Source organism: Nyctereutes procyonoides, unplaced genomic scaffold (genome assembly GCF_905146905.1).
Source record: "Nyctereutes procyonoides isolate TBG_1078 unplaced genomic scaffold, NYPRO_anot_genome, whole genome shotgun sequence".
In the NCBI taxonomy this organism is placed as follows: domain Eukaryota; kingdom Metazoa; phylum Chordata; class Mammalia; order Carnivora; family Canidae; genus Nyctereutes; species Nyctereutes procyonoides.
In genome coordinates, this window is record NW_026575041.1 from 908,199 (window position 1) to 935,894 (window position 27,696).

The 27,696-nt window shown below is 36.5% G+C and overlaps 1 protein-coding gene across 5 annotated transcripts in view; it reads left to right on the forward strand.

Moving 5' to 3' along the window:
* NUP98 (nucleoporin 98 and 96 precursor) overlaps positions 1-27,696 on the forward strand; it is a 129,416-nt gene that overhangs the window by 34,750 nt on the left and 66,970 nt on the right. For all 5 annotated transcript variants that reach the window (XM_055320512.1, XM_055320508.1, XM_055320509.1 and 2 more), the window contains exons 11-14: positions 2,116-2,208; positions 8,597-8,737; positions 14,664-14,797; positions 17,204-17,391. In XM_055320512.1, coding sequence (XP_055176487.1) covers positions 2,116-2,208; positions 8,597-8,737; positions 14,664-14,797; positions 17,204-17,391 — 556 coding nt within the window. The remainder of the gene's footprint in view (positions 1-2,115; positions 2,209-8,596; positions 8,738-14,663; positions 14,798-17,203; positions 17,392-27,696) is intronic.

Here is a 27,696-nt window from a genome sequence, read left to right on the forward strand (position 1 = left end):
TTTATTGCCAATGTTTTCTTCTAGGAGTTTTATACTTTGAAGTCTTAAGTTTAAGTCTAATTTTTGTGTATTGTGTATGATGGTGGTCCAGTTTCATTCTTTTGCTGTCCAGGTTTCCTGGCATCATTTATTGGGGAGACTATTCTTTCCCATTGTATATTCTTGACTTCTTTGTTTTAAATTAATTGAACATTAATTAATGGTCCTTAATTTTAATTTAAAAATTGTTTTGAAATAACAGAGTTGATCAACTTTTGTCAGTAAGAATCGGAGGAAATGTGTGGTATAAACAGTGTAAGTTGGGACTTATTTCCCTCGTGTGGGTTTGAGATAGTTCACGAGTATCTTATTTTCTACTGTTAATGGGGCTGGAAGATCCTTTCTGGATATATTTTAACTCGAAAAGGAAAAGAATATCTCCAAGTACATTTTTTCCTGTTTTTTTTTTCCCTTTAAAAAAATTGATTGTGCTTGAGTAGCAGTACTCCCATTTTGTGGCATAGCTATTAATTAGCATAATTGGAGAAAAGATTTAATGAATGTATGAGTTAAATAGATTATGTCAGATGCCATGCATTTTTAAGTGTATTAGAAACATATTTTCAAACTGTTTACATTCTCTCTAACTTTTCTTGATCTTTCTCATTGAGATAATAATCCAAATACTGGCATGACTGACTGAGTGTAACATTCTTAGTTGGTGATAATATCCTATATTCCAGATATTCTCTTTACTTTGTTATCTTTTGAACTTGTTTCCCTACATGATACCCCTTAAAAAAACTTCCAGGTGTTCCAAGAACAAGGTTTGCTGGCCAATGATTGATTTTTCTTTTTTCCTCTTATCAAGAGAGATCAATGATAGGGTTACCTGGCTGATTCAGTAGGTGGAACATGCAACTCTTCTTCTTGCATGCATTAGTTAGGGGAGGAGCCAGAGTGAGAGAATCCTCAAGCAGACTCCCTATCAAGTGTGGAGCCTGATGCAGGGCCCAGTCTCACGACCCACAAGATCATGACCTGAGCCAACCATAAGAGTCTGATGCTCCACTGACAGCCAGGTACCCTTGGAGCATTTAGCTCTTGATCTCAGGGTTGTGAGTTCAAGCTGCACGTTGGGTGTAGAGATTACTTAACAAAATCTTAATTAAAAAAAGAGATTAATGATATGTTTATTGGCTGTTTTGTTGATATTTAGCTCTAAAAGAGGTGCAGAACTTTTGGACATATCTGAACAGAAGGGAAATGGCAGTAATGAATGCAGTATATAGGTATCTTTTGGGGAAACCTGTGGATTTTCCAGGGGAAATCATAGGGTTTTATCATAGGATGGTAGGTCATAGTGAAGGAGGATGGTTTGTTTACCTCTATCATCTCTGATAATGAAGTAGTTCAACACAAGAAAAGTTATTTATAGATTATCTTCTCATTTTAATTATCAGCTAGTTGAGTTCTTGAGTGCTCCATGAGCTGGTTGGTTATGATACCATTAAAGTTGCTCCTGTGTGATCAGCCAGCCACACATTATTGCCCATACAGGATTCATTTGTTCAAAACCAAACCTACTGTAGAGATTTTTATAGATAAAATCCTATTGACAATAACCTTTAGCTTCAGTAGTCTTTGTTGATTGTCTCATATATATAGTTTAAGTAATCTCTGTACCCAGTTTGGGGCTCAAACTCACAACCCTGAGATCAAAGGCCACATGCTCTACTGATTGAGCCAGCTAGGGGCCCCAATTGTCTTATTTTTAGTGAGAGTTTGAGGAAATGCATTTTTCTTCCATTAATTAAATGTAAAAAATAGGTTTGAGGCTTTGAGTATTAAAAAGGGAATGTATATGCTCAAGCACAATCACTTTGTTTTAATGGATATTATCCTGTATTGAATATTTTAAGTCTGAAACATAATTACATAAATAGGAAGATTTTGGGGTCTGTTTATAGGCATCAAAATTAAAAATTTAAAAAGCCTACCATTTAGGATTTCTAAATACCAATAACTGGACAAGATGCAAAGCTTAGGATTGTACTGCCTTTTTAAAAATTCCCTTGTATAGGAAATTAAGAGTTGTGTTAAAAGTATAGTCCACTCATTCTTTTCTCCTTCTAGGTTTTGGCACAAATACCAGTGGGAGTAGTATTTTTGGAAGTAAACCGGGACCTGGCACTCTGGGAACTGGGCTTGGTGCAGGATTTGGAACAGGTAAGGAACTGTACCTGAGATTTAGGAAGTGGCACAACATGGCTTTCTATTTGCTAGAAGTTAAGATCACTGTTAAATCATATGCCTGGAAATAGGCAGCCTAGATTTTCATTTTCACAAGTGGACTAATAAAACATTCCCAGCAGTTATATTTTATCAGGTTTTAAAACATTTGCACATTTTATCTTAGAGGTTGTATTCTCCCTTTCTATAAAATGTTTGTCTTCTGATAGTCTAGTCTGTCTGGGATTTTTAGTTTTTAATGTGAGACTTGTCAATATGATGACATTATTAATTTTCACTTCCCTTGTGCTACCTTTGTAACAGAGATTTGAACTATTAGTCAAGTAAGCTTTATTACCCTAATGGTAAGAGAGAGCAATAAGAGCATAAGTTGAAGTAATTTTAGCAAATACCCTGAGGTTTTATAAGGTCGGTGCATACCTCTCAGTTCTTTCCACCTTGATGTAGAGTCTTCACACCTTTATCTCTATTCCTATTATTGATTTAATGCTTTTGAAGACACTGACCCTTTTGCCTGCCCAGCTGTTTTAAGCAGTATGAGAGTGGTAGTGGTCATAAGATGAATAATGCTTCAGCATGTAGAGTTCTAACAAGATTGTTATAGCATATAGTTTTGCCTGTTTCCCAAGTCATCTGACCATGGGTGTGTGGTCATTTAGTTGCAAACCATTTATTTCCATGGTCTCTGTTTCCCTTGTCCAGTTATCTCTTGTTTTTGCTTCTATGCTCTGATCATTTATCTGTCATTTCCTTTTTATTTATTTATTTTTTTTAAGATTTTACTTTTAAGCAATTTCTATATCCATTGTAGAGTTTGAACCCACAACCCCAAGATCAAGAGTCTCATGATTGACTGAGCCAGCGGGGCGCTTCATCCTCTCCTTTTTAATAGAACCTCATTTTGTACTCTGTGAGCTATTTCCTTCCATTTTTCTTTTTTAAGATTTTATTTATTCATGATAGACACAGAGAGAGAGAGAGGGAGGCACAGAGACATAGGCAGAGGGAGAAGCAGGCTCCATGCAGGGAGCCCGATGTGGGACTCAATCCCAGGACCCCAGGATCATACCCTGAGCCGGAAGGCAGATGCTTAACCGCTGAGCCACCCGGGGATCCCTCTATTTTTCTTTTTAAAATAAAAGATCTAGGTGCTTTTTTAAAAAATTCAGCAATACAGAAGTTTCATGATAAGTCAACATCATTCAGCTGTGAAGTAACAGTATTGAAAGTTTGGTGTTCTTGTCAGACTCCTTTACATTTTATACAGTTTTTTCATTTATTACATTTTTCAAATGTGTACACACACAAAATTGTGTGTGTGTTATATATATATTTTTTTATTATATTCTTAAATAGAAACCATATCCTTAACCAAACACTGAGATACATACATTAGTGGGATATAATACTTATAGAGTGGGCTGCAAACAGCATTTATGGAAAAAAAAATTAGAATGAAAAAATCATTACAAAGCAAATTAAGTATCATTTAATTTTTGTTTTAGTTATATATGTGTTTATGAGTCTCCAGGTATTTCATATTGTGTGCTATAGTAAAATGTTTCAATCTGAAAGCAACTGCCTTATGTGGTATTCTGTATTTAATTTTTTCACTTCCCATCACATTTTGGGCATGTATTTTTTCTTTTGATCCATATATATATAGGTCTAATTAATGCTTTAAAAATAACTGTTTAGTATTCCATTATGTGTATTTAGTATTCCACATATATGTGTGCATATATGCACATAACACATAATTATATATATTATAATTCAGTTTCCCCCTATTAGTAGACATTTGAGTTATTTAATATTAATAGCAATGCAATAATGAAGATCTTTATTACATAATTTTGTATGTGTTAGTATTACTGTAAGATTGAGACTTGAGGGCAGCCCGAGTGGCTCAGCGGTTTAGTGCTGCCTTCGGCCCAGAGCCTGATCCTGGAGACCTGGGATCGAGTCCCACATCTGGCTCCCTGCAAGGAGCCCGCTTCTCCCTCTGCCTCTCTCTCTCTTTCTGTGTGTCTCTCATGAATAAATAAATAAATAAATCTTTTTTTTAAAAAAAAGATTGAGATTTGGAATTGGGTCAGAAGATAAACATTTTGAAGTTTGGTCAGTCTTGTTAATTTGTCTTCCAAAAAAAAAATGCCATTTTGAAGTTTTGTTCTCATTGTATAAAAGTGCTAATTTTTCCCATACCTTTCCATATATTTTTTTCTTTTCCACTCCCCCCACCCCCCATATTGTTGACTTTTTCATCTTTACATGCATGATAGTGGAAATTGGTATGTTCTAATTTGCATTTCACTGAATACTGGTGAAAGATAGTCTCAGTGTATTTTACTGGCCATTTGAATCTTTCAGTTCCTTGTTCATAATATTTGATCATTGTTTCTTAATCTATTTTTGAGAGTGCTTTATATATTGTGGATATTAACTCTTTTGGGTTGTATGATAGAGTTTTATCTGAACTTTTTAATTTATCCAAATTCTATCACATATATTTTGCAAGAAATAAAAATTTAAAAGCTCTAGTTTTTTGTGCAGTGTGATCTCTAAGCAAAATATATCATCTGACATCAGTGTTCTCTTCTAATCCTGGTGGAAAAATTAGCTTTGGTATGGGCAAATTACAAGCTTTTTCAAGAGTAGTTTTGACCCTACACAATTTGTGAACCATAAACATAAAGTGCAGGTAAGATGCTACTCTAATGTCTGTTAAAAATATTTCCACCAAATCTTTAAGTTTTACCATGTAATTTTTTTATTATTATTTTTTATTACCATGTAATTTTATGGTATCTTCACGTATAAGTTTTATTTTTATGTGGTTAAAGTTGTAATTCTTTCCTCTTTGGCTTTTAGGTCTTGCAGGTTATTAGCAGTGCCTTCTTCAGTCCAAATTATATAGTATCGTATAACTTTTTCTGATGCTATCATCTTCTCTTCCACAATAATGTAATAACTCCCCTTTTTTATTTATTTGGATATATTCAATTTTTTTTTCTTAAGGTTTTATATATTTATTCATGAGAGACAGAGAGAGAGGCAGAGACATAGGCAGAGAGAGAAGCAGGATCCATGCAGAGAGCCCAGTGTGGGACTCAGTCCCAGGCCCCTCTCTGATCACTCCCTGGGCCGAAGGCAGATGCTCAATCGTTGAGCCGCCCAGACGTCCCTGAATATATTCAGTTTTCCTTAAACAGCTCTACCTCACAGTCAACAGATCCCATTTTTTTTTACTGCTGTTATATATCCCTCATTCATGCTTTGCATAAACTGAAGTACAATCAGTAAAGAATTTTACATTCCCAACCTTAGCAGAAATAGATGATATAGAGAAATGAGAGTTCTGAGAATCAGTGAGCATACACTATTGGAATTCTTTGATGTTCACATCTGCTAAAGCAGACTTTAGCTTTGAGAGCTTAAAGCAGGCTTTGAGAGCAGTGTCTGGAGACAATTGTATGTAAATACCCATGTTCATGAATCCTATGTGTCATGGTATCACGAATAGAATAGCACGGTATAGGTTGGGGTGATGTGTTTTTGGGGCATTAGCTGAGGGGGTATTCCTATGCACCTTTTGTATTGAGTGATGGAGATTCATACTCTTACCTCAGCTAACAAATTTTCCTGTAAAATATTTTATATTATTTATTGGTGTGTGATATTTTTACCCCCTGATGTGCTCAGCTAAGGAATACTCATTAAATCATGGGTGTATAAGTTTCTGATTTAATTTGACAGTAATATTAACTATCATTGGCACTATCAGTATGGCATTTTCTTGGTAGTTATTTAGTAATATTAAGAAATTTTAGTTCTGGGATCCCTGGGTGGCGCTGTGGTTTGGCGCCTGCCTTTGGCCCAGGGCGCGATCCTGGAGACCCCGGATCGAATCCCACATCGGGCTCCCGGTGCATGGAGCCTGCTTCTCCCTCTGCCTGTGTCTCTGCCTCTCTCTCTCTCTCTCTCTCTCTCTCTCTCTCTCTCTGTGACTATCATAAAAAAAAAAAAAGAAAGAAAGAAATTTTAGTTCTTAAAAGTTTCCGTGAAGTAGTAAGTTTAAGGGTACATCTAGTAAAGTTTATTGTTACACTAAGAAAAATATACCCAAAGCTAATAGATACCATAAATAAAATTAAATTTTAATGTTTATTAGAAGATCTCAAAAGGAATATGACCATTTTTACTTTTTTCTTGAGTATCCCTGGAGTTTCTAACGGCCACTATTACTATAGTGCCCTGTATATATCTACTTTATGATCCCTACAGCTAATTATAAATACACTACATTTCATGAGTTGACATTATCTTCCATCAGAATGTCCCTTAGCTTATGGACTATTAGTAAATCCTTTCATTAAGTGTAAAAATCCATTTGTGTAATAGAAGATAGGTCTGGGTAAAATGCGTATTTTTTCATTAATAAATTGTAACAGTAGCAGGCAGGTCAATTTTTGATGGTCTCTTTCTAGATCACCTCTCAATGCCTTTTTAATTCTTTTTTGGGTTATTGAAATACAGTGGTTTTTAGACTGTTTCATGGTTCTTCATCCAGGACTGCTACAAAGGTGAGGGAAATATGCATCTAGATGAGAAATTTTTGTCCATTTTATATATTTGGGTTTCTTCTAAGTTTTTGTTTAGGGGGTAAGGAAGGATTTGCTACCTGGAAAAATAAAGAATTCTGAAATTTGTGTTATAAACTATATCTTTCAAGGAAGTAGTTTCAGTTTTTCTTGGAATTTTCACCAATTTCTAGTGGTTTGGGACTTTAAAAGAAGTCTTATTTCCTGTTCCAGAGCTAGGGTTTATAAGGAGAAATAATCCCTTTGCTACCTTTTATCTTCTTGTTATTGATGAAGTTGGACAATTAAGGAATGTTTTGTCCATTTAGTAGTTACCCTGACTAATTTATATTGTATGGTTTTTTTGAGTATAGACTTATCTTTGCTATTGCAATCTCAGAGCAGTTTGTATTCAATATATTTTATTTACTTATTTTAGAGAGAGTGTGAGAGACCTTGAGCGGGGGTGGAGGGAGAGGGAGAAAATCTCAACCAGGCTCCACACTGAATGCAGAGCCCAGTGCAGGGCTCAATCTCACGACCCTGAGATCTTGACCTGAGCTGAAATCAAGAGTTGGAAACTTAACTGACTGAGCCACCCAGGCGCCCTTTGATATTTTTGACCTCTAAGTATAACTTGAAGAAGTGACTTTACAGTTCTCTCACAGAACTGTAGATCTTCCAAACTGCTAGTAACTTTTTGAGGAGGACGGGATGGAAATTTTTAAAAAATTTTATGCCAGTAATTTATTCTAAATAAATTCTCCCCATTTTCACAGCCAACAGTATCCATAAGCAAGATTCATTAGGCTTTAAAACATAAGTTTCTGCAGTGGGTTTCCCCTCTGAAAATAAGTTTTTATTCCATCCAGTCTGATTCATAATGAAACTCTAATCTGTTTAGTAAACTCATCACAGGGCATTTTCCTTTTTTTTTTTTTTTAAGTTTTATTTATTTAAGTAATCTCTATACACCAAGTGGGGTTTCAAATCATGACCCCACGATCAAGAGTGGCATGCTGTTTGACTGAACCAGCCAGGCGCCCCCACTTACCTTTTTATAAAACAAAACGTTTGTCTTGGTGTAAAGTAGTATGCATGAGATGGTATATTTGAAAGTGTTACTTTTGCTATTCAAAGAAGATGTATTGGATTTGGTTTTCTAGAGATTAGCTTCTATGTTAATCAAAAACGATAACATTGTGATTGGTTCAGCTGCATATTTTAATTTGCAAATATTGAAATTTAAGGAGACTTATTTTTTTAATTCTTTCAAACTCTGTATTACTATAGTGTAGCAGTTAACCCTGATGCACCAAGGGTTTGAACCTCAGTTTCACCTTTTACTACATTGATGACGTTGAGCTGATTCCTAAACCCTCAATTTTCTCATCTATAAAATGTGGATAATATTTACTACTTCAGGGTTATGAAGAATGAAACAGTAGCTTATGAATGTTAGTGTCTACTAGTCCTCTTGTAAATGCTTAATATGTGTTTTTTCATTTTAATCTTAGGGACAAATACCTAAGCTATATATTACTATCACATGTTATAGTTGAGGAAACAAGCACAGAGAGATTAGATATTTTGCCTCTGATGTATAGAATGTACTCAACACAGTGCCTGGCATATAATTAACATTTACTGTATTACCTCTTTTGTTGAAATGAGTGGTCATTATGAAGTTTCCAAATGTATTATATTTTTAAGTATCTGACCTCTGGCACAACATTCAAAGGATCTCCTGTGGCGCTTTTTCTTTCCTCTTGTCTCCATAGCTCTTGGTGCTGGACAGGCATCTTTGTTTGGGAACAACCAACCTAAGATCGGAGGGCCTCTTGGTACAGGAGCCTTTGGGGCCCCTGGATTTAATACTACGACAGCTACTTTGGGCTTTGGAGCCCCCCAGGCCCCAGTAGGTAAGTGTCAGTGACTTTAGAAGGCTTTACTCAGTTTATTTCTTGCTAATACTTAACTTGTTAACCTGATTTTCCTCCCACTCCATCCCACCCTTAAGCAGTACACAAGTGCATATCACTAAACAGTCATGTAGTACAGAAGGACTTGTGATGGATCCTGGCCTTCTCCACTTCCTGACTCCCAGGCCTAGTCCCCCAAAGAGACTGCTTTGTTATGGCCACTTTGTTTCCTGGTATATAATTAAATGATGTGCTTATGTTGCTGTGTTTTGCTTTATTATGTCTTAAGTAAATTTAACTTGTTAATGGTAGGTGAGAAATATAGCTCACTTAACCACCCACCTCTATGTTCTTTATTCACTTCTCCTAATACACCTATGTTACTAAATTCCCTGAGTCATTTTATCTATTGAAGTGTTTTTCATACTTCAATCGTTTGAATACCTTTTCCCAGTTATTGCCCTCTCTACTATCTTTATTATTATTATTTTTAACTTAAAATTAACTTCTTAGTGTAAATATCTTTTTAAAAGAAATCTGCTCTATTGGAGCTTAAAAAAAACCCTGATATCAGCTGGCATAAATGGAGTAACTGAGAGAATGAGAGAGAGCAAGAGAAAGTTAAGTTAGTCTCTGTACCATGAAGTTCATCTCTCATCATGATCCGTGTACCACGTTTGGATAAGTTTTTTGCAAATTTAAACCATATCCCTACATTTTCTTATTCTGTCAACAGCAAGAGAGTATTTCTTGAATCTCCTTGGTCAAGTAAGGATATTACTGTCCTTTCTTCCTTTCTTTTTCCTCATTTCTTCTTTTGCCATCTTTATATTTTTGTATTGATAATGTATTCTGTCCTATAATTATTACCTTCATCTTTTCTTTGATTAAAGAATAATTTAAAAGTTGTAAATGTGAACACAGCATTTATTACAACTATGAAAATATTGCTGCCCAGCCATGTACATCTTTTTTATACAGCTTTTTCCTTCCCCTAGAATTTCTGATTTCTTTTTTCTCCTTGCATTACCAGCCTTTATCACCCTCCTAAACTGGTCCAAATTCTTAAGGACGGTATCAGAATTCTTTCACTCTGGATATATCATTCATTGATCCCTTTATCCTCCAGTAGTATGAACTCTGATTATTCCCTAGGCCTTCAACATGCTCCTGATACTCACTTCAAGTCTACTCAGTGTCCTAGGTGTTGGTTTTTCCTCTACTTCCTGAATTGCCTAGAATGTATTTTTAAATAAAGCATACATATAAGGTAAACTTTGATCACTTACAGGTCTGAAAATACCTTTTTTGTTCTCGTGCTTTAATGTTATGGAATTCTAGTGTGAAAATAATTTATCCTCAGAACCTGGACTGTATTTATTGCATTAACCGTTATTATTTGTTGAAAAGTCTGATGCCTTTCTAATTCTTGAGACTTTTCAGCCACTACTTCCATAAGCATTTAGGATTGTTCCCTTGTCCTGAAATTATACTGAATTACTTATATTCTTTCTTTTTTTTTTTTTAAGATTTTCTTTTCGTGTTTTGGGGGGGGGGGCGGGCAGACAGGGAAAGAGACTCAAGCAGACTCCATGCCCAATGCAAAGCCCAACTTGAAGCTTGATGTCACAACCCTGAGATCATGACCTGAACCAAAAATCAAGAATTGGATGCTTAACCAATTAAGCCACTCAGACACCCCTTTTTTATTTTAATGCTTGATTCTTAAGCTGTTTCTATTTTTTAGGAGATTTTTTATTGTCTTCTAAGTCATCTTTTTGAATTTTTGTTTTCAGCTTGTAAGAATTCTTTCTCCTTCTTTGAAAATTTCCTTTCTCAGGCATCCAGTTTGTAGATGCAATTTTCTCTTGAAACTTTGGCATTTAAAAAATATTTTTAGGTCTTTTTGTGCCTTAATAAATCTTGAGGATTATTTTTGCATTGGTCCTACTCTTTAATACTCTGTGATCTTTACCATTCATATTCAAGAATAAAATAATAAAAAGCTCACTGGCAACTTATGTTTATGGGTAGAACTTGTTTACCAGTAAGTTTCACTTTAAGGTAAGTAGTCCAGGAACCAGTTATTGATGAAGGGTCCTCTGATTGTCAGAATGCTACATTCTTAGCTCTGGGATGATGCAAGTACTGGAACTTATTGCCCTTGTTCCTTCCATATGTTAACTTGGTTTCATCAGAGGCACACTCTCTTGGTGTTTAGTACACTTCTCCTGCTTTCAGTCTCAGTTCATCAAACTTGCTGTATTTGAATCCCTAATCTTTCTGGTATTCTACAGGGCAGATATGCTCCACTTGGGGCTGTAATCCCTTGTGAATGTATTCTAAGCTATAATTTGCACTATCCTGCTTTGTCACCCTCTATTTCTTTCCCCTAGAAATTTGTTCTATTTTCTCATCATTTGTTATTTCCCGTTCTTTGTCATTATGGGTTACATAGATTTATTTTAATTTGACTAAACACAGATTTTACTTAGGGGTGCTTGGGTGGCTCAGTTAGTTAAGCATCTGCCTTTGGTTCAGGTCATGATCTTAGGGTTCTGAGATCAAGTTCCACATCAAACTCTCCACTTACGGAGTTCTCGTCTCCCTCTGTTCCTTCCCCTCACTTATTTTCTCTCTCTCTCATAAATAAATAATAAATAAATAAAATCTTCATGAAAAACAGATTTTATTTAGATCTTTGGTGTGGTGGTGAATTAGAATTCTACTTGATCTCTGTGTGAACATTAGAATCAGTTTTATCATTAAAGGTGATATTTTCACTTTTATTTCTTTTCCTTAGTTTTAGTTGTTTTCAGTAGAAGGGACATACCATAAATACCGTAACCTGCCATTTTTACCTGGATAGTGTTTTGACTAGTTGAGGTTTAAAATTTTTTTTTTTCAAGTTTTCCTTATTTATATAATCTCTACACCCAATGTGGAGCTTGAACTCAACCCCGAGCCACGATTAAGAGTCACGTGCTCTTCTGACTGAGCCAGCTGAGCACCCTTTGAATGGTTTTTGTTAATCCGTCTTTTTCTAAAGTCAAAGTTCCTGACATGAGCATTTGATGTTATAATTACATATGGTAGTGTTACCATGCATATGAAAGTAGCTGTATTGCATTTTGGAATGTACATCTTTACATCATAGGATATTAGTTGAAAGATGCTTTATAGAGCTTATGTGAGTCCTCTTTTACCATGGTGTTCCTTAGTTACAGTTTTCCAAGTCAGTCTAGTCTATTGTTTTGTTCAGGTTGTTTAGAAACCAAAACATGCTTCCATAGAATTTCCACTTTGTGGTTCTACTTTTACCTCCTAAGCTAAGCAAACCAGTCTGTCAGTTTCTTTGCAGTAACTCTATTGTCTTTGTTCTAGATAAAATATCATCAGTGTTCTAGACTTTTTTTAATACTTTTTCCTGTCCCTTTTTTGTCATGATGTGGCTTTTCAACATATTTTTGTTTTCTTCTTTTGTGTGTGTGTGTTTTCAAATTATTTTCAGCAGAATTGAATATAACACAAATGGCAGTTTAGTGCTTATGCTTGCTTGTTCACTTATTTTTGCTAACATCAGCTCTCTTGTCTCTATTTTTAAACAGTTAGCTTAGAAAATATTCCATATTTAAACATACCAAAGAAAAAAAATCCTCACACACTTTCCTAATTACATTTGGTTTTGTTAAAGGAGTTCTTTTTCTTTTGAGTAAGCTCAGGTGGGATGATCTATTTTACTAATTAATGATTGGATCAGATGGTGCAGGTCAGTTTTGTTTTTGTTTTCTTTTTTAAGATTTTATTTACTCATTCATGTGTGAGAGAGAGGCAGAGGGAGAAACAGGCTCCATGCAGGGAGCCGGACATGGGATTTGATCCAGGGTCACGCCCTGGGCTGAAGGCAGCACTGAACCGTTGAGCCACCTGGGCTCCCCCAAGTCAGTGTTACTTTTAATGCATAATTGCCTGTCAAGTAATGGACTACTAGCATTCTTATAAAAACACCCAGGTTTTCTTGAGTCTCCTTGAATAGTCCACAGAATAACATTATGCAGTTACTGTGTGGTACTTACTCTGTACCAGAAACTACTTTTCTTACTTTTTTTTTTTTTTTTTAAGATTTTATTTATTATTCATGAAAGACACAGAGAGAGATAGAGAGGAGAGACACTGGCAGAGGGAGAAGCAGGCTCCACACAGGGAGCCCAATGTGGGACTCGATCCTGGGTCTCCTGGATCACACCCTGGGCTAAAGGCGGTGCTAAACCTCTGAGCCACCCGGGCTGCCCACTCACTGATAGTCTTAAATTGGTTTAGGAACTTTCTGAATACAGATGATTTGCTATATGTTCTTTAAATCAACATCTCTGATTTTCACAATCTTGAGCAAACTTGCACTTTCTCCTTATATATTAGCATCCATTGTTTTAGTATTAGTATGTCTAATTTTAAGAAAGCAGAATTTGAGAAGAGTGGATTTATCCCTTTTTTATTGATTTAGCTTTAGGTGTGTGTGTTCTTGTTCTGTTATTACTGCTGCTGTTAGTTTTTTCCCCCCCTTATGAGTATTAAAATTTTCTAAATGTTTTGTTTGTGGGACTCCTTTAACGTGGATTATCTTATTTATATTTTGGTGTTATCCTTATTTTAAACACTTATAAAGGAAAAGTATTTTTATCTCTGAAATAACAAGTATGATCTGATTTTTTTTTTATCATTATTTTTGGAAATATTTTCCAAAGAAGCTTCTTCAAGGTACAATATAGGTAGTTGTGTGGGTTTTCTTGCTTTCTTTTTATTGAATGTAATTACAGATCATCATCATTCCTTGTCTGTTCCCTAAATTCTCTGTGACTAATGACATGTTTTTAAATTTAAAAGAAAATTAGACTAATCAGGGTTTATTTTTTCTTTCAATTTTTACTTGAATGTAATAAGAATATTAAATGTAAATAGTAAACATATAAGGAAACCTTAACAGCCATTTTTATTTGTTGTATGCCACTTTCTTCTTTGATTATCTTGGTATACTTAGTATTTTTTACTCTGGAATTTTTACTTATTATTTTTAAAGGTTTTATTTATTTATTCATGAGAGACATAGAGGTAGAGATATAGGCACAGAGAGAAGAAGCAGGCTCCCCACGGGGAGCCCAATGCGGGACTCGATCCCTGGACCCTGGGATCTCGACCTGAGCCAAAGGCAGGCACTCAACTACTTAGCCACCCAGGCGCCCCCGGAATTTTTACTTATTAAATTAAATCAACGATATTTCCTGATTTCCACAGAGAAACACATTGTTATTTTTAATAACCGCTTAACTCACCATGTTGATGTATCATGATTTTTACAACTGTTAATGTTGGATATGGTTGTTTCCAAGTCGTAACAATTACAAATAGTATTTATTGAATACTTAACAAATTTCTCTTTGTTTCTATTTTAAACCCTTGGGTTAAATTTCCATGATTGAAATGAGTAGGTTAAAAAATACAGAAACAGTACTTGTTTTATGTACTGTCATATTATTTCTGTTAGAGTAAAAATCAATTTATAATGTTTCTAGAAGTCCAAGACTATAATTCTTTTCATACAGCTGTGGCACTGATAATGAGGTATGCATAAAATACTTCTTCCAGGTTGTTTTAAATTACATTTTATTGATAATTCGTGACAGTGAAGACCTAAGTAAAAATTTTTGTGTGTTGGCTCTTACGAAATGCCTCTTCATATCTTTGAGCCATTAGTTTATTTGATTGTTGATTTCCTTCACAGTTTGCTCTTGTACTCCCCACCAATAATTCCTTGTAGTGAATCTGAACATTTTGAAAACCTTTCCCAAATGATTCTATGTTTTCTTGCTGTAATTGCATTGGATCCTTGGACTGACATCTTGCTTTCTCTTTTCTATTTTTCAAAAAGCTTTGACAGATCCTAATGCTTCTGCTGCCCAGCAAGCTGTTCTGCAACAGCACATCAATAGTCTAACATACTCACCTTTTGGGGACTCTCCTCTGTTCCGGAATCCCATGTCAGACCCTAAGAAGAAAGAAGAGGTAAATTTAAAGAACTTTACTTTTGTAAAGTTTATTTTTCAGATCAGGAGAAACTAAATGAGCAGTATGTAACTTCTTAAATAGCCTAAGCAAAGTTAGTTGTAATTAAGTTTTTAAGATACATTATTTATCTTTTCACTGGGCCAGGAGATAAGTTGTTTGCTGTATCTGGAAGGCAGCATGACAAACAGTGAAATGAACACTGGACTGGAGGTGAGGGCTGACTTTTCAACAGCCCTGAAATAAGGCATATATTATTATTCCAATTTTCTAGTTGAGCCAATCTAAGGCTCAGAGAGGCTAATTTTCCTAAAATCATAATGCTCTTAAGTGGCACATCAATATCGTTTCTTCTGGTTTCTATAGTTAGCCTTGTGTTAATCTTTTATGCACTAATGTCAAAGAAATGATTTTCTGCTCACAGTGGTGTGGGTTAAAAGTAGTCTTTGGTGTGTTTAATCCTCATGTTGCCGTGTGTAGTCTGAGACCTTGAGCATGTATTTTTGCCTCTGAATGTGTTTCTTCATCTGTAAAATGGGAATAGTAATACTCTTTAGTGTTGAGAATTAAATGAGATAATGCATACCTAGTTCATAGTAAGTCAGGCCATCTGTAGATGTTACTACTGAGTTATTCATGTCATCGCATTTCTCCTTCAGCTGGTATTTGAATTAACTCTATAACTAGATATAATGAGAAGTAAGATAGGAATTAAGTGTTTTATAACATGCTTTTAAATGTAAGTTGTGCTTAAATGAAAATTATGTGTGTGGCATCTGAGTGGCTTGGTCAGTTAAGCATCTGACTCTTGATCCAGGGTTGTGAGTTCAAGTCCCGTGTTGGGCTCCATGCTGGGTGTGGAGCCTACTTAAAAAAAAAAAAGAAAAGAAAATTATGTGTTATTTGTGTAGTATAATTAGAGGCCTGAGTATGTGCTAGTCACTGTGTTCAGTACCAAGGATACAAAATGAAAACAAGAACTTATCTTCTAAGTGCTTGCTATTTATTTAGTGAGGAAGATTAGATCTCTTAAGGTGTTCAAATTTACCCAATTTCAATACAGTAAATACAGTAATAAAATAGCCCATCAGCTGATAATCGATAAACAAAATGTTGTATGTCTATACGATGAGATATCATTCAGATATCATTCAGTCGTAAAAAGGAAAGAAGTACTGATACATGCTACATACAATGTGAGTGAACCTTGGAAACATTATGCTGGGTAAAAGAAGTCAGACAAAGGAGGCCACATGACTCCATTTATATAAAATGCCCAGAATAGGCAAATTTTTTGAGACAAAGTATATTTGTGTGTGTGCCTGCTGGTAAGGAGTGGAATTGGGAGGCACAACATTTCTTTTTTTGAAGTGAGGGGAATGTTCTGGACTTAGAACATGGTGATTCTTGCCCAACTTAGTAAATATACTAAAATTCCCTGGATTGTATGAGTTAAAATGTTGAATATAATGTTAAGGAAGAGTGTAGATTCTTGGATGAGTGTGATAAGGCTTTTGCAAAAGAGGTAACATTTAACTTTTTTTTAGTATGTGTGGAGAAGTTGGTAGATCTAGGTCAAGACATTCCAAGCAATGGCGCATGATTGTGAAGGATCACAAAAAAGATCTAGAAAGGTTCATTGTTGCTAAAGTCTAAACAGTCTGCACTGTAAAGAGAAATATAAACTATGTCAGGGTTTATGTGTTAGACATTGTTGTTTCAAGTGGTTATATGATCCCATGTATAATGTTTAGGAAAAAAATGTGTAACATCCTGCAGATGCTATAGAATCATACTAAAGGTGCCATCAAAATCCACCTGAAGTTTTCTTTTCTTTTTTTTTAATTTATTTATTCATGAGAGACACACAGAGAGAGAGAGGCAGAGACACAGGCAGAAGGAGAAGCAGGCTCCATTCAGGGAGCCCGGCGTGGGACTTGATCCCAGGTCTCCAGGATCAGGCCCTGGGCTGAAGGCGGCGCTAAACTGCTGAGCCACCCGGGCTGCCTCCCACCTGAAGTTTTCATTAGTTGTGTCTCTCTTCTACTAGCTTGTAATTTCCTCAAATACCAGGGAAATTTATTTTATTATTTTTATTGCCAGTACTTAGTTTTTGACTCATGGCAGTTATCAACGTTTAACTAATGCTGAATAAATGCAACCTAATATCATTTTTTCAGCATGATTTAGATTGCACAGAAGTTGAATACAAATTCAAAGGTAGATTTCAGTTTATATTGAAGCATAAGATTTTTGGTTGAGTTGAAAAATAAACAGCATCTACCTGGGTAAATGGCAGAGATATTTGAACTCTGTTCTTAATGTGTGTGTGTGTGTTTTTTTTTGTAAGGCCAAATAATGCATATGAGTTAAATGAGAACTTTCCTTGATGCTTTTGTTTTTCAGAGATTGAAACCAACAAATCCAGCAGCCCAGAAGGCTCTCACTACACCCACTCATTATAAACTAACACCCCGCCCTGCCACCAGAGTTCGACCAAAGGCTTTACAAACAACAGGCACAGCCAAGTCACATCTCTTTGATGGGCTGGATGATGATGAGCCATCCTTAGCCAATGGAGCATTCATGCCCAAGTGAGTTTATTTTTGTTAACGTAAGTTAAATATAAATATTAATTTAAATATAGTATGAATGTTGTAAGTTTAATTTGCTTTTTTGTTTTTTTAAAGATTTATCTATTAGCGCAACACACACAAGTGAGAAAGGGGGCAGAGGGGGAGAGAATCTTTTTGGTTTTTTTTTTGTTGTTTTTTTTTTTAAAGGTTTTTTATTTATTTACGATAGTCACAGAGAGAGAGAGAGAGGTAGAGACACAGGCAGAGGGAGAAGCAGGCTCCATGCACCGGGAGCCCGATGTGGGATTCGATCCGGGGTCTCCAGGATCGCGCCCTGGGCCAAAGGCAGGCGCCAAACCGCTGCGCCACCCAGGGATCCCTCTTTTTGTTTTTTTTAAAGATTTTATTTATTTGAGAGCATATAAGCAGCGGGGAGGGGTTAAGGGAGAGGGGGAAGCAGACTCCCCACAGAGGAGGGAGCCCAATGTGGGACTTGATTCCAGGGTACTGGGATTATGACCTGAACCAAAGGCAGATGCCACCCAGGTGCCCCCAGAGGAAGAGAATCTTCAAGCAGACTCTCCACTGAGTACATTGCCCAACTCTTCTGAGGGGCTTGACACAAGGCTCAGTCCTGTGACCCATGAGGTCATGACCTGAGCCAAAACCAAAAGTCAGACACTTAACTGAGCCACCCAGGCACCCCGTTTTTAATTTGAAAAATAGAGAATATTACAAATAATAAAAGTGGCCTGATTATTCACCAGGTATTAACCATGGTTAACATAAAAATATTTTGATTCATATGTTTTTGTTTTATTTTAAGATTTCAGGGCTTACATAATTTTAAGCGGGAGACACTTTTTTCTTAAAACTTAAATTGGCCAAACCAATTAAGAAGAATCCCTCTACATATTTTTATATTCCCGTACATGCAGGTATTGAACCAATAATAATTACACAGGAAAAAGTACACAAAATATGTAGAAGAGTTGGTAAACATTTAAAATTACACTTAAATTATGCACTAGAGCAAATATGCCCTATACTCTTAATATGTACACGGGGGAAAATGAAGAAAAATATACACCAAACTGTTAACAATAATCAACATTTGGAGATATAATTTCAGAGCATTCATTTCTGCATTATTTTTCTAGATACATAGCTAGACCTACAGACAGGCTCTTTATTTTTTTTATTTTATTTTATTTTATTTTATTTATTTTATTTTATTTTATTTTATTTATTTTATTTTATTATTATTTTATTTTATTTTATTTTATTTATTTTATTTATTTTATTTTATTTATTTTATTTTATTTTATTATTTATTTATGATAGGCACAGAGAGAGAGAGAGAGGCAGAGACATAGGCAGAGGGAGAAGCAGGCTCCATGCACTGGGAGCCCGACGTGGGACTCGATCCCGGGTCTCCAGGATCGCGCAATGGGCCAAAGGCAGGCGCTAAACCTCTGCGCCACCCAGGGATCCCCCATATAGGCTTTTTAAACAGCAGATGCTTTCTAATCACAAAAGCTTGGCCTTGGCGAGCCTTGGTGGCTCAGTCAGTTAAACATCTGTCTTCCACTCAGGTTGTAATCCCAGGGTTTGGGATCAAGCCCCGTATCAGGCTTCCTGCTCAGGAAGTAGCCTGCTTCTCCCTCTCCCTCTGCTCTTCCCTCCCACTATGCCCTCGGGTTTGTTCTGCATTTCTCTCTCTCAAATAAATAAGTAAATCTTAAAAAAAAAAAAAATGTGGTTTGGTTTTTCTTTTCTTTGTTTTTTTTTTAAGCTGTGGGGAAAAAATGGTGATTCATCCCTTACAGCTCTTTATTTCTGAATGTTACTAAGTTAAAAAATCATGACTTCTTTTCTTTCCTTAAAAATATGGTGGGGGCACCTGGGTGGTCAGTTAGGCAGCTGACTCTTGGTTTCAGCTCAGGTCATGATCTCTCAGTCGTGGGATTCAGCCCCATTTTGGGCTCTACACAGTCTGCTTCAGAGTGTTCTCCAGCTCACTCCTGCACTCTCTCTGCCTCCCTCCAATAAGTAAAATCTTTAAAAATACATATATATAAGGTGGACTGCTGCTTCAAAAAAAAACAAAGTCCAATTTTATACGTTTCTTAAGACATAATTGTCCTAAGAATAAGGACAAATAAATAAAACATTATTTATGTTTACGTCCCAGCATTTAGCAGTTTGTTTGGCACAGAAAGGATTTGGTTGGGGAGGTATACATTTTGCCGATAATACCACCTATATTCCCTTCTTGGCGTCCACTTCTGTTTTGTTGCCATTGATCAGAAATATTTTGGAGTTTATCTCTCCTTCCTGGATTCTTTAATTGGCTTCCAGGAACCCCCCCATACTTTCCTAGTTTTCTTCCTACCTTACTGGTTGTTCCTTCTGTCTCCTTTGCTGGTTCCTCTTCTTCCCAGCCTCTTAAAATTGGAATGCCCTGAGTTGATCACTTTTTCTTTACTGTCTCCCAGAGTGATTTAATTTAGTTTCATAGCTCTATATGTTATTTATAGTCTGATGATTCCCAACCTTTTTATCTCCACCCCAGATTTCTCTCCCAAACTCCAGATTTTTATATCCAGCCCTACTCAACATTTCCACTTGGATGTCTAAAAGATACTTAATTCAAAATTAACATGGACAACACTGAACTCATTGTTTACCTCAGACCTGTTCCATTCAAAGCCTTCCCTATCTCAGATAACGGCATTTCCATCATTCTAGTTATTTAGGCCAAAAACTTCGGAATCATCCTTGACTTCTTTCATATGTCACACATCTAAACCATCAGTGAAATCTTTGTTAAACCTTCAAAATTTACCTAACATCTGACCAGTTTACCACTTTTAACTACTACTGACCACCCTGATCCAAGCCATCATTGTCTTTTTTGTTGTTGTTTTTCTAAGATTTTATTTTATTTTAAGGTTTTATTTATTCATGAGAGACACAGGGAGAGGGGCAGAGACATAGACAGAGGGAGAAACGGGCTCCTCTCAGGGAGCCTGATGTGTGTGACTCGATCCCCAGATGCAGGAAGCCTGAGCCTTGAGCGGAAGACAGACGTTCAACAGCTGAGCTACCCAGATGTCCCCTAAATTTTATTTTTAAGTAATCTCTACACGTAACATGAGGCCCAGACTCACAACCCTGAGATCAAAAGTTGCATGCTTCCTCAGCTAAACCAGCCAGGTGCCTCACAAAGCCATCATCATCTCTTGACTGAATTATTATAATAGCCTCCTGATCTTTCAGCTTTACTCTTACCCTTTTGTGTTCTATTCTGAATATAGGTACAGTAATCTGTTTGAAGTGGAAATCATATCATGTCATCTGTCCAAAACTCTGCAGTGGTTCATATTTTACTCAGACTAAAAGCCAAATTCCTTACAATGGTGTGTAAGGTGCTGTAAGATCTGACGTTCCTTTACCTCACAAAGATATCTAATACTCTCTCTGATGTTTACTTCACTTTAATGTTACTACTTTCTTGGCACTGTTAGGACAGTAAAGGCATGCTGTTGCCTTTTAATCTTTGCCATACTTGTTCTCTTTGCCTGAAACAATTCTCCCCATAAATCCATATAGGTAATCCTCACTATTTACTCACATGTTCCCTCAACAAAGACTATTCTGACCAGTTTATTTAAAATTGCACTCATCTTTTTTCTTGTCTGCATTCCCCACGTTCTTATTATCCTTCTTTTCTTTGTTTTCTCATACCTTCTAATGTATAATTTATTTTTTTGTATTTTTTCCCTCTAGAATATAAGCTCTATATAAGTAGGTACCCTTGTTTTTTCTGTTATGTAAAGTGCCTGAAATAGTTCCTGTTACATAATAAGTAATAAATGTTGAACATCTGAATGCATCTGGAACCATAAGAGGAGCTAAATAATAGCATAGAATCCCAGTTACAGGAGGGAGGGCCTTAGAGATGGAGACCAAGATCATCTAAGCCAAGGGATAAGAGGGGATGGAGATTGTAAAGGTCTTTCCAGTTTATGCTGTCAGCTTTCCATGATTGAATTGTTAGAATCTAGAATTTAATCTTAACTTATTTAAATCTAAAGGAAATGGCAGGCAGCCCAGGTGGCTCAGAGGTTTAGCACTGCCTTCAGTCCAGGGCTGGAATGGAGTCCCAGAATTGAGTTCCACATCAGGCTCCCTGCATGAAGTCTGCTTCTCTCTTTGCCTGTGTCTCTGCCCCTTTCTCTCTCTCTCTCTCTGTCTCTCATGAATAAATAAATAAAATCTTTAAAAAAAAAAGTTTTAATAAAAAAAAAAAGGAAATGGCTACCACTTTATAGCTCTGTAAACAGATGCCATATAATACCACAGAGGGTAAAGGATTCATGAAGGACTTTATGGCTACCACTAGAACAGTGTACTCTGTCTGCCCTGAAAGATGAATTTGGTAGATTGACAGTGTGAGAACCTTATCGATGCTATAACTTTTTCCTTTTGCCTGTTCATACCAGTTGGAGGAAAGTGACTATAGAGCAGGACAGTAATTTTATTTATTCTGAATGGCAGATTTGAAAATCTTTAATTCATCTATTCATCCCTTCATTTAACAAACATTTATCAAGTAACTACTAAATGCCAGGTGTGGCGGCCATTGAGAATGCAGCTAGGAACAAGATACATCCTCCCATCACTGAATTCACAGTCTATGAGGGAAGAGAGATGTTGACAGTAATCATGAGTGAGATAAGTGACAAAAAGGAGTAGTAGAGATTGCCGCTGTAGGGGAAACTAATAGAATGTGGAAGGAAAGCTGCTCTGAGGGTGTGTAATTTAAACTGAAGACGGCGGGGGGGGGGGGGGGTGTACCTGGCTGGCTCAGTCAGTAGAGCATGCTACTCTTTGTCTCTGGGTTGTGAGCCCCACGTTGGGCATAGAGATTTTTTTTTTTAATTTTTTATTTATTTATGATAGTCACAGAAAGAGAGAGAGAGAGGTAGAGACATAGGCAGAGGGAGAAGCAGGCTCCATGCACCGGGAGCCTGATGTGGGATTCGATCCAGGGTCTCCAGGATCGCGCCCTGGGCCAAAGGCAGGCGCCAAACCGTTGCGCCACCCAGGGATCCCAGAGATTACTTTAAAAATAAGTATATAAATAAACTGAAGAGGGATAGGGAGGACTGTTAGAGGGAATATTTTGCTGTGTCTCTGGTTTTAAATATGCCTTTTTTTTTTTTCAGGTGAATAAAATTTTACTTTCCAGTTTTCTTTTGGATGTTTGTTTCAAACATGACTTACTTGACTGAATGCATTTACAAAATTAGGGTTTTTTTTTTTCCCCCACTTACATAAAATATTAGAAAATGCAAAAGTCATTGTCTGGCAATGGTAGTAGAAAGGAGATCTGTTTTGAAGGTTCATACCAAGGAGTATGAGGAAACTTTTCGGTATGATGGCTATGTTGATTTTTTGGTTTGTGATAATGGTTTCACTGGTGTATACAGATGTCAGAGCTTATCAAATTGTACAATTTAGTATGTGCAATTTACTGTACATCAGTTATGAACTAATGTAGCAAGGTTTGTGAGATACAAGTTCAATATATAAAAGTCAATTCTATTCCTATATACCTTTATAGCTATATTCCTATAAGCCAGTTGAGGATATTGATACAACTATGGCAAAATACACATGATTCTGTTATTTATTTTTACATAATGAGGTATTCATTGTTGAAATAAATCTAGTCTTTGAGGTCTTATAGTTTTGCCTTCCCACATTAGTGTTGCTATGTTTCTGTTTCTTGTATCTGTCTAACTTGGTATTTCTGATCCTAATCCTCTTTACTTTTGCCTGGCACAGTTTTTATGTTTCGTTCCTTGTCTTATAGTTGCAAGTATATTCTTCATGTGAAAAATTTAATCAATCCCCCACTCTGATCGCTGTGCTTCAGTTTGTTGGAACTCGTGTTTTTTATGGTTGCCAAGTTGTCCCATCTCTGGCTGGCAGAGGCCCTTTTAAGTTGCTCCTAAGTTCTTTTTTTTCCCCCTAAGTTCTTTCCACACAGGCTCTGTTAGTGTATGGTTATGGTAACTTCCTACCTTGTTAGGATTCACTGTGTAAGATTTTGTTCAGGATTTTCTGCCATTCTGTTCATCACTTAGATTGGCCGGAATGTTCCTTTCTTGTATGGCTTTGGTATAAAGTTTAAAACTGCTGACCTTATAAACAAATTGGGGAGTATTTTATTTTTCTGTTTTCTGGAAGATTTTATGTAAGATAGGCCTTTTTTTTTTTTTTTTTGGTTGTGGTTTTCATTAAATGTAGGGTGCCAGTGAAGATATATGGGTGTGAAGTCATATTTGTAATAAAGCTTAAATCTGTTTTTGTTTTTTTTCTTACTAATTTATATAGAAGTTATAAGGCTAGTGAGCTTTTTTATTTTTTTGAGTAACTTTTGGTAAGTCATAATTCTATAAATTTGTCCAGCTAACTAAAATTTTAAATTTATTGGCATAAAATTGTTAAAAAGTATCCTGTTTCATTTCAGTAGAATCTGTGGAAATGCCCCATTTTCATTTCTGACGGTTTTTTTTTTTTCCTATTTTCTCAATCTGGTTGGGAATCTACCATTTTATTGGTGATTTCAAAGAACTAACATCTGGCTTTTATTGATGCTCCTGATTCTGTGATTGTTTTCTGTTCTATTAATTTTTAATTTTATTTATATTTTCACTAGCATTTATTTTGGTTTTATTTCTTCCTCTTCCACCTCCCCTTTTCTTGGTGTTTACCTTTCTGTCCTTTGTCTAAGTGGATGATTAGTTTTTTGATATTTCAACTTTTCTTCTTTCCAGATAATGCATTTAAAGATATAAATTTTCCTTTAGTGCAGCTGTATTTGTATTTTCTAAGTTTTGATATGGAGTACCCTTATTATTCAGATGATAATTATATATGATAGTAAAATGCTTTCTGATTTTTATGGCAGAGCCTTGGGTTATATGAGTGTAAATTCTTAACATGGAGATTTTTTAAGTGATCATTTTGTTCATGATTTCCTGCTTATGTGCAAAAAGGTACTCCAGGTAATTCTGATTCTTAGAAACTTAGGACTTTTAATGGTTCAACATATGGCTAGTTTTCATAAATATTCCATATATGTACTTGAAAAAAGTATGTATTTTACAATTGTTGGGTATGGTGATCTGGAATTAGAACAAGCTTGCTAATCATTTAAGTCTTCTATATTCATACTGATTTTTTTCCTCTTTTGTGTTTATGTTTGGATATTTTGATTACTTTATTTCCTTAACTTCCAATATCATAAAAAATGAATGCATCTACAGTTTTCCTAAATTTATCCATTTTAATATTTAACAGTCTTTACAAATCTATGCCTGAATCACTTGTATTTTACCTAAAGGTTTTTAAAACTTAATAATTCTTATTGTGATGAAATGTACATAAAAATGATTAAAATCAGGGGCACCTAGGTGGCTCAGTTCGTTAAGCGTCTGCCTTTGGCTCCAGTCCTGGGATTGAGCCCCAAGTCAGGCTACCTTCTCTGCAGGGAGTCTGCTTCTCCCTTTCTTTTTTTTTTTTTTTTTTTTTTTTTTTTGTGAAGAGCCAGTAGGAGAGGCCAGGCCCCCAAATGCTGGGCGATGGCTGGCCTGTCAGCTGGATAAAAGGGTCTAGCCTCTCTGTGTGTGCCTTATCATCATGGGCCTCATGAGCTCTGTGGGGCTGGGGCAGCAAGGGCCAGCAAGGAGGGAACCTGGCATTTTGTTGGATGACGGGGAGGGCAAGGCTAGCACTGGGCTGGCACAGTTGTGGGCTCGCTAGAGCTCTGGGGCAGTGCAGAGCCCCTGGGTGGAGGAGCACCCAACTGACAGGGTGGCCGCAGGGGGCAGCTGATGAGAGTGCAGAGAGAGGCAGGGCAGGCTCTGCTCAGGGCTTCAGTGCCTGGCTATGGCTACTAAGGATATGTGGGCCCCTGACTAACAAGGAGGTGAGGGGCAGGGAGAGAGTCTACACTGCCAACTGGTGCCCAGGGGTTCTATCAGACAGAGAGAAATCTCTGTCCACCTGTGCCTACATGAGACACACTCTCTGTCTCTCTCAAATAAATAAATGAAATCTTAAAAAAACAAAAACTTCACTTCTTTTTGAGCTTGAATAATACTCTATTTTATGGATAATACATTTTGTTTATCCATTCATCTGTTGGTGGATGTTTGGATTGTTTCTACCTTTTAGCTACGTGGATAGTGCCATCATGAACATCGATGTACAAGTATTTTTTTTTAAGATTTTATTTATTCATGAGAGACACTGGGGGGGTGGGGGTGGGCAGAGACACAGGCAGAGGGAGAAGTAGGCTCCATATAGGGCCTGATGTGGGACTCGATCCCGGGACTCCAGGATCACGCCCTGGTCTGAAGACAGGCACTAAACCGCTGAACCATCCAGGGATCCCATGATGTACGAGTATCTGTTTGACTCCCTATTTTCAGTTATTTTGGGTATATATCTATGATTAGAATTGTTTGGTCATATATAAATCCTATGTTTAACCTTTTGAGGAACTGTCAACTGTTTTCCTGTAACAGTTACACCATTTTACATTCCCAACAGTAATGCATGTCTCCATGTTCTCCATTTTCTTGTCAGCACTTAGTATTTTTTCTTTTGTTTGCTTATAACAGCCACCCTAGTGGGTGTGAGGTGGTATCTCATGCTTTATGAGATATCTCTTTCTATGAGTTATCTCTTTCCTTTATGACTAATAATGTTGAACATCTTATCATTTGCTTATTGGCCATTTATCTCTTTGAAGAAATATTTTGTGTCTGTGTCTTTTTAAAAATTATTTTATGTCAGTTAATATATTCTCAAAACTGTGGCAATAGAGGTCAAAGATGATACTGACTTTTAGCGAATTTTTGCTTTTTTATGATAGGTGCTTGTTGATAGAATCAAAGCTAAACTTGTGATTTTATGCTTTTTACTTTTAGTTCTTTCTAAACTCGAGGAGTAGAGATTTTCCAGGTCCCAACACAGAGCAAGTGGCATTCACTAGTGCCCTTAACCTCTTAGTGGCTCTAGGCTCCAGTGTCTGTCTCTCTAGTCCATGAAGACTGTCAAGCATACCATCAACTTCATAACCTTCCTCTTATTTTTTTTTAAAAGGTTTTGTGTATTTATTTGAAAAAAAGAAAGTATGAGTGGGGGAAAAGGGCAGATGGAGAAGCAGTCTCCCCACTGAGCAGGGAGTCAGAGGTAGGGTTCAATTCCAGGACCCTGGGATCATGACTTGAGCCAAATGCAGACACTTAACCGATGAAGCCACCTAGGCGCCCCTTAACCTTCCTCTTAGAATCAGAAAAGCCCCCAGGAGAAAAGCAGCCCTAAATAGCAGACATGCCCCTCTGCCAGTGCCCCTTAGTGCTGGCTCAATCTTTTTTTTACTATTTTGTTTGCTTTATAGAGAGCTCTGGCTCCTTCTAGTCCTAGAAGGATTGGTTTGCATTACCCAGTCCGTCATTGATAGGAAAGCAAGTTTTAATTTTCACGGAAATACTAATTCCTTACTGTCAAGTGCTTATTTCATTGGCTAATTTAATATATACTACTGATGCTTAACCATAACTCAGTTGTTGAGATTAGAAATAAATATACAAGAGTGGTCTACTACTTGTTAATTAACTAATTAATTATTTTAAAAGATTTATCTATTTATTTGAGAGAGAAGGAGCACATGCAGCAGAGAGGGGCAGAGGGAGAGGGAGAGAGAGTCCCAGGCAGACTCCAAGCTGGGTGGAGAGCTTGACACAGGGCTCAATCTCAAGACCTTGATATCAGGACCTAAGCCAAAACCAAGAGTCAGATGCTTAACTGACTTCATCACCCATTGTAGTTTGTTTATGAAAGAAGGATGATTGGGCACATAAATTAATCCAGGGGGTTTTTAAGTGGAGGTTGAGTAAGATAAGATGATCTCTGTTTCTTCTGTTTGAAGCTTATATATGATAGAGGTTCTTGTCTTAACTAAATCTGCTGTATGCACACCTGAAATTTTAAGGTATTTGCAATTATTTGCATTATTGGCTCTCAGGGTTTTTCGGTCCTGTTTTTTTTTTTCTTTTTTGTCATCTTTATTTTTTTTTTTTAAGACTTTATTCATTTATTCATGAGAGACACAGAGAGAGAGAGAGGCAGAGACACAGGCAGAGGGAGAAGCAGGCTCCATGCAGCGAGCCTGACATGGGACTCGATCCTGGGTCTCCAGGATCATGCGCTGGGCTGAAGGCGGCACTAAACCGCTGA